The sequence below is a fragment of the Solanum verrucosum genome, unplaced genomic scaffold (assembly GCF_900185275.1).
Source record: "Solanum verrucosum unplaced genomic scaffold, falcon-dt-bn FXZP01000261.1, whole genome shotgun sequence".
Lineage (NCBI taxonomy): Eukaryota > Viridiplantae > Streptophyta > Magnoliopsida > Solanales > Solanaceae > Solanum > Solanum verrucosum.
The window spans coordinates 3,691,981-3,705,882 of NW_026019969.1; the positions used below are offsets into that span (position 1 = coordinate 3,691,981).

Below are 13,902 nucleotides of genomic sequence, written 5' to 3' on the forward strand. Positions count from 1 at the left end.
CAAGCATTAGTTATACATAGGTTGAAAAAGAGTACCAAACAAGGTAGTAATACACTACCAAATGACCCCTTTATTGTAAGAGTGAAGTTTTGTTGATATACAGAAGATAATTTTATGTCTAGTGTTGTATGTTCTTAGTTCAACAGATGAACTTTGAGATTGTCCCTTAAACATATAGCAAGGCCCTTTGAGAATTTTTGGGATACGCCAGACAATGATTTTCCATGTTCTGTTGGAGGTTCTGGATAGTTTTTCCCCATAATATGATCGTTAAAAAATCTATATATTTCTTGTCATTTTAGATATTGAATATTTTTAGTAGGATATTTGTGATGATTATCGCATGTTTGGATGTAAATACTCCCCTTCTTTATTTTGGAAAGGAACGAGCAGTTACCAGCGAAAAAACCAACACATTGTCATCCTCAAATTAACAGATATCTCCATGCATCATTGATCCTTTTGTCATCCTTGACTATCGCAAATGTTATTAGAAGATATCGTACACCAAATCCACGAGTAGATACTGTATCATACACTAGACTCTAGAGGGGAAACTTAGGGAAGGAATTAAACAGATCTAGTTGGTGACAATGAACTCTTTGTGCATTCAATTACCAAATGTACAAGTAACAAATTTTTGTGCCTTGCATGGAAAACTGTAACATAAGAGAATGTTCCTGTGCTTACAAAACCATAATTCAGAATAAATCAACTCTTCATTTCTTTGTTAAGGAACTAGAATCAGGTACCACCATAGATTGTGTTACCTTGTAATGCCTGCATGATGTAGACTTCTCTGTCCTTATCAACCTGAATTATGTAATTTCAACTCGATTCCTGTGCTCCAAGTACCCAAACATGCAAAACCTAGGCAAGCCTAACCTTCTGATATCCCCTTCTGGCTCTCTTCAAGTCGGGGTGGGAGAGGCACTTATCTTTTCACCTATTCATCCTATCTCTGCTCTCCCATTCAAGCTTTGACATAAATAAACTTCTACGATGCACCTAAAACAACAAATTAGCCCTGAAAGAGCGTGCTGATGCATGAAGCTATTTATCATGATTCTTCTATTTCACCTGGGAAATTATCAAAAATTTAAAAAAGGAAAAAGTGAGAAGTTGAAACATCATTTTATATTGCTGTTCTCATTACTGATTAGAAAACCAAAAGCTGAAGTTACAAGTAGAAAACCTGGCAGCAGAGATAACTTTGATCCATGTCTGATAGATTCCATAATCTTTCACTCTGCAATGGATCAATCTAGGATTATCACAACTTTCTCAACTATTCCCACATTAGTAGAGCACAACAACAACAACAAACCCAGTGAAATACCACAAAGTTGGGTTTAGGGAGGGTCGAGTGTACACAGTCCTTACCAGTACCTCTCAGGGGTAGAGAAGCGGTTCCCGAAAGACCCTCGGCTCAAGCAAATCACAGCAGTAATAAAGCGAAAAAAGATGGTGGGGAAAAACATGACAAGTAATAGCAAAGTAGTGCGGCGCATATATGCAAGGAACCGTAACAACAACAAAGTGTGATCACCTAAACAAAGTAAACCGCGGATGATATCACATACCAAAAGCCAAAGACTACATTAATACTACAACTGACACGGTGCGCTATACTACCACCAAATCAAATCAATAAGCTAGTAATAGGACAACTCTAAACTACCTACTAACCTTCTACCCTTACCCCAACCTCCATACCCCCTATCTAAGTTCATGTTCTCAGTAAGCTGAAGATGCGACATATCATGCCTAATCACCTCCCCCAAATATTTTTTCGGCCTACCTCTGCCTCTCCTTGACCCCACTATATCCAACCTTTCACACCTCCTCATTGGGGCATCCGCACATCTCCTTTTCACATGTCCAAACCACCAATCTCTCTTCCCTCAACTTGTCTACAACGGAGGCCACTCCCACTTCGACCCGGATATCTCTACCATGTAACCCAATTTTAGAACACACTTTAGACAACCAATAGCTTCTCTTCATGCCACATTAGGTACTATACCAATCAGACCTTATTGGACATTGTTGAATCATTTGACAGTCTTATCAAAAGCTTAATCTGTTAGAGGGAATCTCATAGTGGTCCCCAAAGTCTTTCGATGCCCAGAAAATGAACAAAAAGCTTAAGCAAAATCTTGATCAGTGAGCAGTCCCATTCATATATAAAGCAATTAAGGGTAGCTCTAAGTCCTAACCACATCGCCAACATTATATGTGTCGACTGGAAGAATTTGCATCTGCAAGTCACTTACAAGAATATATCATCAGCATCAACTTCTTGCAACAAATTGACGAAAAAGCGGAATCCATCTGGACTAACATCTCTGCATAGAAGTCCTGCAAAATATGATCACAACTTAAGCACCACTTTCTATGTGTTAAAAATATTAGAATCTGCAGAATATACCTTTGCCTTCAGCTGCGAGAAGGTGCTCTTTAGCCATTGCTGGAGCAATTCCCAGAGTCATTGCAGCATCACTAGCAGTGACTCCTGATCGTAAAGCATCAGGTGTAGTAACCATAGATCTAATTCTAGTAAATACCTGCAGTTGATAGTAGAATTGTGGGTATTAAGGATATAGAAAGTATATTATACACCAGATTTATTTAACAGGAATGGAGAAGGGCAGATTTCAAACTTCAATTGACTATTGAAAAGTCTTTTTTTTGCTTCAAATTTAGCTGCTCTCATGGTTATGTTAAGGAAAGGTACTCTTGGAATTCGTTGAGGAGTCTTTTAAGGTATGAACAAGCCGTCATCACCTAGGATCTCAGTATGCCATAAGTGAGCATATAGAGATGTCAAGATGGCATCCTACATTACGAATAAGATACTAGTTCTTTTTTTCTTTTTTTTGAGAATGCTAACATAAGTAACTGGATGCGGAGTTACAAGTGTGAGGCCAATTTTTTGAAGGTTGACTATGATACCACAAACAAAGAAGAGAAAAAGTTCTGGGATAAGTTCCCAAAACGGCCAGAATAGTGGCCTGATGAAACAGTGCTGTAAGAATGAACACTGAGGAAAGGTTGGTGCCGCAGAACAGTCAGGGAAGGAGGCATCATCAAGCGGAGCAGATACTTAAAAATTAAAGTGTTGCTGCTGGAATGGTCACCAAAAAGGACAAGAGTTGTTAACTTATGAACAGAAGGAAAGATTTTGGCCTGGAAGACAGCCATTTAGAGGCCGCCTATCGGTTGGAAAAAGCAACTTATATCTCTATTTAGATTGTTATCTTTGATACCATGTGAAAGAACCTAAAATCTAAGTATCAAACCTATAACCTTAGAGCAATGCATAGAGTGGCCCAAAACCTATAAATACCTCACAAAATCCCATTATACCCCTTTGTTTAGTATTATATAACTGAGCACTCTCAACACCGACTCAGTCTAGTACAGTACACTAGACTTGTTTACCTATTCAATTATGGTCTTCTTCAGCAATAACTTTTATAGGAATTCTACTTTGCCTATGATTAACTATTGAATGAGTTGTATCTCGACTACCACTAGACATCTGCTACTTGAGAGATTGATGACAGATATAATCACAAGAATTTGGTTTGACCCCAACATAAAGGAGGAGGACAATATCAAGGCGAAGAATTACTTAGAAGACTACAGACCCTTACAATAAGTTCAAGAAACGCAATATAGGATGCAATCAGAGAGATTAGGGAAGACCCGAAAAAGCAAGAATTGTATTGGCAGAAAGGAGATGTTCAAACAGTGAAGCCAATATAAATATTTTACCTCAACATCACTGTGGCTTTTGCTCTGAATGACCATGACACCACTATCAAACGTCCGAAGCATAACTGGTCTGTAAAAGTGAAGTGTTATTTCCTTTTTCTGTTTAGGCATGGAAGTAGTTGAAATGAACCCCAAGTTACATAGACTCTATAGTTGAGAACTAGTTCAAGGATGAACAAAGATGCAAATATGTATGTGTGTGAGTATGTGTGTATGTGTAGAGGAAAAAGGGACACATACACGTCAAACTTCTCCCAGAGAGAACACGCACGCAGCAAATCGTCAGGTGAGATCAATTCTGTAAAATCACAATAAAAAAGTTATAACAGCCTGTAAAGACACTGCCAAAATAATGAAAAAATTATTGAGAAACTAAAGTGACAGACTTTGAGTTGACAATTTAATAGTCAATACAACAACATACCCAGTGTAATCCCACAATCCCACAGGTGGGGTCTGGGGAGGGTAGGTGTACATAGACCTTACCCCTACCTCCTAGAGGTAGTGAGGATTTAATAGTCAATAAGAAAAAAAAAAACTAAAAAAATTACAAGATGACCTGTTCCACGAGCCCGGTTGAAAAGGCAATAGATGTCAATGAGATTAATCATTCCTCCAGCTCTCTCCAGTGGAATTTTCGCAAAATCTGCCAACTAAGTACACAAACAAATTGTTATTTTTGCATATTACTGAATTACCTCTTTTGGTAGTATGAAATTAGATCTTAGGCCTAACTCACACCCCAAAAGCTAGCTCAAAGGGAGGAGAATTGCCCAAGCCTTATAAAGAGTCCACCCATCTCATTAACCACCAATGTGAGACTTTTGTCATTCTTTAACACCCACCTCATGCCCAGTGCTTAGCATCTGGTGCGTGGGCAATTTTTTATTTTGGGGCAATTTTGATTTTTTTATGGGGGGCCCCAACATTGGATGAGATGGGCCCTGCTCTGATACCGTGTGAAATTAGGTTTTAGGCCTAACTCACACCCCAAAAGCTAGCTCAAAGGGAGAAGGATTGCCCAAGCCTTATAAGGAGTCCACCCATCTCATTAACCACCAATGTGAGACTTTTGTCATTCTTTAACAAGTAGATTTGGTATGTCTGAAGTAGAAAAGTAAACTAAATGAAGTCATTCTTTGTCCACTTGAGGTTCTATCGTGCATTGAGGACTATTCCATTTTAGACATTGACGCTACAAGGAAGGACGATATGCACCTAGATACAAATAATTAGAGAGCATCACGTCAATCACCTGTATTTGTATTGCAAAGTGGTAGGCCAAATGCTGAATCAGATGCTTAATTAATTCACCATTTATTTCGTGATACCTTGGTGAAGACAAACAGCTTTTTTTTATGAAATAAGATACAGCAATAATAGGCACCCAGTAGATTCAAGTAATTACAACAACAAAAGAGATGTTAGCTACAGTAAACATTTGACTAGGCAAGTGATAAGGAACTAATAAAATCCAAAAAGTTGACTGGGCAATTTACATTTTACAGTAGCAAGGAAGTTCCAGCTATAGAGACTAACTAGGCATCTAGACAAACAGTTTTTGTGGAGGTATAGTTTGAAGAAGGAATTCAAAAGCCTCGAAAGTTGTTCATCAAGCACAACAATAGAGCACCTAAAATCCATAGCCACCTTCTAGGAAGGGCTCTATGTCTTTTAAGCTTCCAACTGGACAAGTGAACTAGTTACATGAAAAAATGCTAAATCAACCTATAACTTCTCTGAGTTTTCTTAGATCCAATGCTATTCCCTCTGCAAATTCTGTTTTTATCTGTAGTCATGTGGGTGGTTAGGAGGGAGAGAAATTTAAGGGGTTCTGAGGCGAGCAAAAACTCTTTTCGCCAGATACTTAGAAATCATATTTTCTGTATACCTTTTTGGGTCCTCACACACTACCCCCATATGTACAGATGACTGGCTTGACTTTGCATGTAAGATCTTGGACCTAAGAGTTCACCTATTAAACTTTTTGTGACTTATCAGAAAGGAACAACAAAAGATTACTTTTAGGGCGAGAAATGGTAGAAGTTGTAATGTCTCGCTCGTGCCAAATTACATTCTATATCAACACATTAGAAAGTAGAAACTTTTTATATACTCTTGATTGGCTCTTTATATTATTAAGAGTCAAAATAAGTTTTCTTTGGTGGCTACTTGCTTAACATTCTCATGGTCAACTTTGAAATTTGCAGCAACTCCGTCGAGTAAGTTATAGTCTTACATGGACTGAATTACGATTAAGATTGATATCTGTAATCTGTGAGGCTGATAGGGAAGATCTGTTGCACCTAAAAGTCTTTTTGTTGTTCTTTTGTTTGTTTTTTAAAACTATTGCTTGGCTCTCCTCAGATAAAATCACTGGTTCACAGATCCAGCAAAATGAAAGATACCAAAGGTGCTGGGTGATATCATGAAGACCTTTCAGCATTTCTATGACCAAGGGAGGTTTGAAAGAAGCTTTAATGCTACCTTCATAGCCCTGATTCCAAAGAAAAAGGGTGCTAAAGAACTAAGGGACTTTAGACCTATCAGTTTGATAGGAAGCACACCTATAAAATTCTCTCAAAAGTGCTCACTGAAAGGCTAAAACGAGTGATGTCCAAACTTGTTAATTCACAACAGCTAGCTTTTATTAAGGGGAGGCAGATTTTGGATGTTGTTCTAATAGCTAATGAAGCTATAGATTCCAGGTCAAGTTTGAAAAAACCACGCATCTTATGCAAATTAGATATTGAGAAAGCATATGACCATGTCAACTGGGATTTTCTTATGGGTATGCTAGAGAAGATGGGTTTTGGTCTCAAATGGAGACAATGGATTAAATTCTGCATATCTCAGTAAGCTTCTCAGAGTTGATAAATGGTTGTCCATCAGGGTTTGTTAGTTCACAAAGGGGTTTAAGGCAAGGTGATCCCTTATCACCTTTCCTTTACTTATTAGTCATGGAGGGACTCAACAATATGATTATGAATGCAAACAGAGAAGGATGGCTAAGAGGTTTTGAAGTAGCTAGAGCCGGAAGGGAAAGCCTAAGGATAACTCATCTACAATCTGCAGATGATACCCTGATATTATGTGATGCTGAAGAGAACCACCTCAAAATTTTGAGACTAATTCTAGTTTTGTTTGAAGGAATGTCTGGACTTCATGTTAACTGGAGAAAAAGCTTCTTGTGTCCAGTTAATGAAGTGCCAAATATGGGAAATTTGAAGTTAATTCTTGGTGGTGAAGTGGGTGCTCTTCCAACTACTTATTTGGGTATGCCTTTAGGGGCCAAATCCAAGTCTTTGGAAATTTGGAATGGGGTGATTGAGAAGTGTGAGATGAAACTAGCAAGGTGGAAGTCTCAGTACCTCTCACTTGGAGGAAGACTGACTTTGATCAACTCTGTGCTTGATGCACTTCCAACATATATGATGTCTTTATTTCCTATTCCTCCAGGTGTCATTAATAGGTTGGATAGCATCAGGAGAAAGTTTTTGTGGCAAGGAAACTAGGAAAGGAAAGGGTACCACTTAGTCAAATGGAAAAAAGTGATCAATGATAAGAGAGTTGGGGGTTTAGGGATCAAGAACCTTAAGAATCAAAGCAATGCATTGAGAATGAAGTGGCTTTAGAGGTATTCCAACGATGATCAGAATATTTATGGGGTTCAGTCATAAAAGCAAAAATATGAAGAAAGTGACAATTGGATGACAAGGAAGTTACCACTCCCTATGGTGTTAGTTTATGGAAATCCATCCGATCACTATGGGATGAATTCAAACCAAACACCAAGATTAAAGTGGTAGATGGTGCTAAAACTAGATACTGGAAGGAGGATTATCATGAAGTAGGAAATCTGGAGACACTTTTCCCGGACATACATACTCTGGTGCTTCAGCAACAAAGTACAATAGCTGAACTATGGACACCTCATGGGTGGAATATTATATTTAGAAGGCACCTCAATTATTGGGAAATTCCAAGAGTTACAGAATTCTTCAGCGTCATTGAACAATTTAGTGGCTTGGAGACAGGGAAGGACAGATTGCAGTGGTTGGGGAACAGTACTGGGACTTTTAAAGTAAGTACAGCATATAGGAAGTTGAACCACCCAATTATGCAGGCATCCAAATGGCCCTGGAAACACATTTGGAAGGCCAAGATCCCACACAAAGTGGCCTGTTTTGTGTGGTTACTGGCTAAGGAAGTTGTATTGACACAGGAGAATTTGATGAAGAGGGGGATTACACTGTGTTCAAGATGTTTATTTTTGTGGGGAAACTGCAGAAACAATCAATCATTTGTTCATCCCGTGCAAGGTCACTGGCCAATTGTGGAGTCCATTCCTAAGGCTCAAAAACATCTCATGGGTCATGCCTGGTAGAATTGCATAGGCCTTATACAGTTGGGAAGAAGCAAGATTACAAGCAAAGAACAGAAGCAACTGGAGAATCATTCCTGCTACTATTTGGTGGACTGTCTAGAAAGAGAGAAATCTTAAGAGTTTTTGAGAATAGGGAGAGTAATATCCAGAAAGTAAAATTGAATTGTATTCTAACTTTGTGTTTTTCGTGTAATCAGATCTACTCTAATGACATTGTCTCTATCATTGATGTTTTAGACTCATTATAGGGATAGGACAGTGCTTTTAGAGTTCATTATGTAAATATGGTTTTCAGTACATGGGTTGTACTGATTTAAAGAAATAGAAACAGTTACCAATCTCAAAAAAAGATACCAAAGGTGTTTAACAGCAAATGGGAATTAATAAGCCATGGGGAGCCGGGACTTTTCGATTAAATCATCTGGTAGCAACATGTTGTTATCGAAGTCAAAAGGCAAAGACAACATTTCATATGTGCTTGCGAACATTTCCATCTAACTTTAGCTGCGATTATAATCAAGACTAGCTCATAAAAATGGATACAATCACTAACACAGCTACCAGGATAAAATACCTGCCGAGATAATTGTTGATGATACAATGCACCAGCAGATTCTTTAGTAACAGGAGACACAATACCAACACTTAATAGCAATTCTTGCATCTCTTCTTTGGTTCCAATTTCCTCATCATTTGTGCCAGTGGCCTGACTAGTTGAGCCAGAGAGAAGCTTTGATCTCATTCTCTCTGCTAGAATCACCATTTCTTTAGCTTTATTCTGTATATGAGAATTATATCAACTGATAGTAGAGACAGATGCAGATAGCAAACTTAAGTTATCAACCAAACAGACCGATTTGCATACATAAGAGTTGCGAGAACTCCTAGAATTTTCACTAGCCAAAACAAAATAAATATAGTATTAAAATCGATAAGCCGACTGTTAAGTAAGAATTATAGTATTCAGTTATACATGTAACCCTAATATCTGAGTGTTACTATAAGAACTTAGTGCATTCAATCATTAGACTGGCAAGTTCTCTCAAACTTTCTTCCTCTTTGATTTTGTCATCAACGTCAATTACTTAACATGAAGTACACTCTGACATGAATTCAAGAACATCCACAGTATCCTAATCTTTCTTTGCTTATGGATAAATTCCACTGTATATGTTCCCACTTCCAAAGAAATCTTAGTCGCTACATTGCTATAATTGAACTCTTGCACACTTCATTTCAGAAACTCAATTGCATATGTTCCGATATGCAAACACAAGAAGTTCCTTCAGGCTTTACCTATCAACCCAAAGAAAAAAAAAAGATCTTTTGTGTCAAGAAAAGAACATTTTTTAATAACCGCAGTGTCCGGGTCAGTTTTTGTGCACCTCAACTAATTCCGGGGATACCAACAAGGCAACAACAACAAGTAACTTTGTCCATCAATACCATGCTATGACAGAAGAGAAGAAATTACCTAGTATTTTTTCTCAATGTTGAGATTTAAACCTGAGACCTCATGGTTCTCAAACCAAGTCATTGACCACTAGACCACACGCTTGGGTGCCAAGACAAGCACATTCTAAAGCTAATATGAACGCTTATTGCACCTATTCTTTACATATCCACCAAATTTACTAGTCTACACATAAAATAACCAAACAGATAAAAGACTTAAACTTTACCATACCATGAGAGCGTTCAAATCCTGAAAAGCTTCCTGCAAGCTCTTATCAGTATTCTCCCACATTTCCTGCTCTTTCCTCAATATCCCAGCTACCCCAACAACTGGCATCCTCACCGCCAATCCTCCATCACCACCCGACCCATGACCCGACCCTGACCCCAACACAGAACCCGAAGCCTCCGACCCAGATTTCATCCCATCTTCCCAAGCCTTCTTTCTCCATGCTTCCCAAAACTTCTCCACGAAAGAGTCAATATCCGATTTCCCCCTAAGAATCAAAGTAATCACCACGACCCCTTTCGTGCCCTTTTCACCAAGTGACGCCTGAAATCGGAATCTTGGGCTAGCGAACATTGACTTGATGGATTTTTTGAGGGAGAAGATGTGGGTGATGGCTGAAAGAGGGATGAAAATGGCAGTAGGGGAGGTGGTGGATTCTTGGACCCAGATAAGACGGTGAGTTGTGAGAATAACGAGGCCGGCTTTTAGGTTTGGGAAACTGGGGGTTTCTTCAGAAAAGAGGTCTACGGAGGAGAGAAGGCTGCACTCTACTTCACCTGGTTGAAGAACCGGCCGCCCACTCCCGGTGAGCTGTGCCGCCGGTAGCCAATTTCCGGCCATACTGGCAAATTTTTGGGAAGTAATACTCCGAAGACAAACTGAATAAACTATAAATTAACTTCACATATCAAATTTACTACTAATAATAAATATTTTTAGATAAATGTTTTTTTGTTTTGTTCTAATAAGTTGAAATTTGCAGTTTCTTTACAATAATCATAACTTAAAATTATAATGGCAATTATTGTGTTAAAAATGGATGATGATGCCATTCAATAACTAAATTAAGTGGAACAAGTTAGTAGTTTCATTGGTAGGCTACCTCAAATTTTTAAGTTAATGAATGGAATTTTATTATATCACCTTTTGAATATAATAAATATAATATCTTGAAAATGTAATAAATAAATTACTATAATTAATGATAAGGGCAAATTAGAAACTAAATGTAAAATTATTCATTGATTTTATAAAGTGAACAAATATTATATTAGATATCTCAAAATAGTATAATAGACAACTATTATTGGACGGGAGTAGGAATTTGCTTCGTGCCTGATAATTCCCTAAATTCAATTTACTAAATAATATCTTCGAGTTAAGGGAAGAAAAATAAACAACTCTTATTTAATATTCTCTCTATTTTATATTAATTGAATTTGTGAATCAATGCATACTTATTAAGAAAAATATTTAAGGACATAATTTAAATGATACTTTCCACTATTGTCCTTCGTGAAATGATGGATATAACTTTGTAAGTAAGGTAATATATCTTATAGAAAATATCAAACTTCATAAAGGAAACGACAAATTTGAAAAAAAAATTCAAACATCCATATTAAACTTTGAATAATTCAACTATTTTAAACAACGAACAAAATTAAAAAATTCAATTAATATGAATTAGAGGGAGTATGAAAAATCATTTGACATTTTTATTTATTTTATTATTTGATATTTTATTTTTTGTATCTTATTATAGACTTAATAATAATTGAGGATTATTGATTACAACATTTGCTTTAATTTTGAAAAAACTTTATTTTTCAAATCTACAATTCTCAGTTTTCTCTTTATCTACTTCGTGATAATCCATTTAAATTAAAATGTATATTTTTCTCTTAAAAATCTTTTTTTTTTTTCCATTTGAATGATACACCAACCATATGTATATAAATTATTAATTGATTTTTCAAAATAATAAGGAGATTTATTTTCCGAACACTTATTTTAGCATAAGATAAATCATATATATATAAAGCTAGATTAAAAAAAAGTGATGTGGCACCTCTCGATGGCCAATGATCTTATCTACCTTTTTTGTGGTTGTTTTGCCTTTTTTTATTTTATTTTTTTCTCAACTATTTCATTTTATAAAATCATCTTCTAAAATCATACCTCTTCAATTATATAAATTTAAATCTTAATTAATTTAGTAATATCTATAACTCCTAACCTTTCATATTCATAACCTTCATATTATTTAATATACAAACTTATAACTCCTTAAAATGACACTTATAAAAACTTATCTTGAGACATGTATGATGATTATTTTATTTTGACTTTTCTTATTATTCATCTTGTGTTTCTTTGGTTGGTCATTTTTGTCTTCTTTGATCTTATTTTGCATGAGATATATGTATAATGAAGAATGTTTTACATAGTTGGATTTTATGCAGTAAAATGTTTGGACATACATAATATAATTATCATTTTTTTCTACTTTAATGATATATTTAATTTTTTTATTCTTGGTTATACGAATCATGAGGTTTTTTTGGGAAAAAATAATTTGTTTTTTTTTTCTCTTTATAGTTTTTAGAGAATATTAATGTTAGACATCCTTGCATGGTTTGGTTTTGACATGTCTAATACTTATAATTATTACTTTTTCTATTTAATTATATATTTAATATTATTTTTTTAGATTTCTAGATGATACAAATCATGAATTATTTTTTTAGAAAATGATGTGATTTTTTTCTCTTTGTGGTTTCTTATGATTTTTTTTTTTTAAAACTTATTTTTATAGTTTCTAAAGAATCTGATTATTTTTACTCTCTTCTTCTCTTTGTAGGTTTTGGAGAAATGAATTATGTTATGTTGAGAACATGGTCCTTCTTTCCTCTCCAACTCATAATTGAATATTCTTTAAAGTTTTTACTTGATTAGTTAACTTTATTTTTATGTATTTTTTATTGTTGTTGTTGTAGGGTTAACTAATGTTTTCAAGTCAAGATATTTTTGAAAATAAAAGTAGAAAAGGGAGTTGACATATACATGTATGCTACTCAAGAAAGTATGTAGATAATTTTGTAGTTATGTGGATCAATTTTTATTAATTATAATGATAGAACATGAGAATGTAAAGTTGATTTGTAATTTTTAAGATACAATTTAATTCATAGAAAAAAATGATTATTGATATGTAACTTTGCAATCTTCATATTTAATTTTTTATTATTATTATTGTTAGAAGTTTTCAAGTTTTGAGATTTTTAGAGATCACTATTATGATTTGTTGAGTCCGAACTCAAAATGTAAAAGTATTTGGTTAGGATAAAAATAATTTAGTAAAACTTTTTGTCTCCCTCAATCTACTTTCTTTACCAACATATAAATTATCTAGAAGAAAAGTGATATGACAACTGTTTTTTTTGGCAAGAATCATATTTATCTTTTTTCTCATTTTCTTGATAATTTTTTTGTTTATATATCTCTTATTATTGTACAAAAATAAATATGTCAATTACTACTCCATCATTTATTCATATTCTTTACTAAAAAAATATCATTGCCTTTATTTTCCTTACTTTCATGACATTTGATGATCATATAACTTCTAAATTATATTAATATAGTCATGTTCATAAAATTATTTGATATTTAATTAACTTTATTTTCCTTACTTTCATGACTTTTAATGATCACAAATCCTAAATTATGTTAATAGTCATGTTCATGATATCATTTAATATTTCATATTGTTATCTTGTAATTAAAGACATTATAAATTTTTAATATAAACATAATAAAACTTATATGTATACTAAAATTAGAGATCATATATAATTTATTTAACTCTCTTATTGATAAAGAAAAAAATTAAATTCTTTGTGTGAATTACATATAAACATTTCTATTATTATTACGTAATAATTAAAAATGACCAACTCCAAAAATTGTATCATATAAACAATTAAAAGAACGTAGTTGATGCCTCAATGAAAAATATGGAAGAAGAAAGAAAGAAAAAGAGAAATCTAATATTATATGCTATTGCACTTTCCATCCAAACAAACTATATGCATATAATTTATACAAAGTGTAAGCATATAATTTAATTTATTAGAAATAATGAACATTTATTTTCTAATCGGTTAAGGAAGAGAGTGGATGTTGACTAATGTGGAATTAATATATAGTACATAAATTAATAAATAAATAAGAGAAAAATTAAACACAATAACGATAAAAGCCAAAA

General features: G+C 34.6%; 1 protein-coding gene across 1 annotated transcript; it reads right to left on the reverse strand.

Moving 5' to 3' along the window:
* Positions 1 to 558: 558 nt before the first annotated feature.
* On the reverse strand, positions 559 to 10,542 carry LOC125815990 (vacuolar protein sorting-associated protein 36). Its single transcript, XM_049495569.1, has 9 exons — positions 9,855 to 10,542; positions 8,742 to 8,945; positions 4,340 to 4,433; positions 4,021 to 4,078; positions 3,781 to 3,850; positions 2,432 to 2,567; positions 2,277 to 2,361; positions 1,196 to 1,249; positions 559 to 1,080 (listed from the first exon to the last, which is right to left on the reverse strand). Exons 1-9 carry the CDS (start codon positions 10,470 to 10,472, stop codon positions 1,077 to 1,079), a joined length of 1,323 nt encoding a protein of 440 aa, XP_049351526.1. The 5' UTR covers positions 10,473 to 10,542; the 3' UTR covers positions 559 to 1,076.
* Positions 10,543 to 13,902: the final 3,360 nt, after the last annotated feature.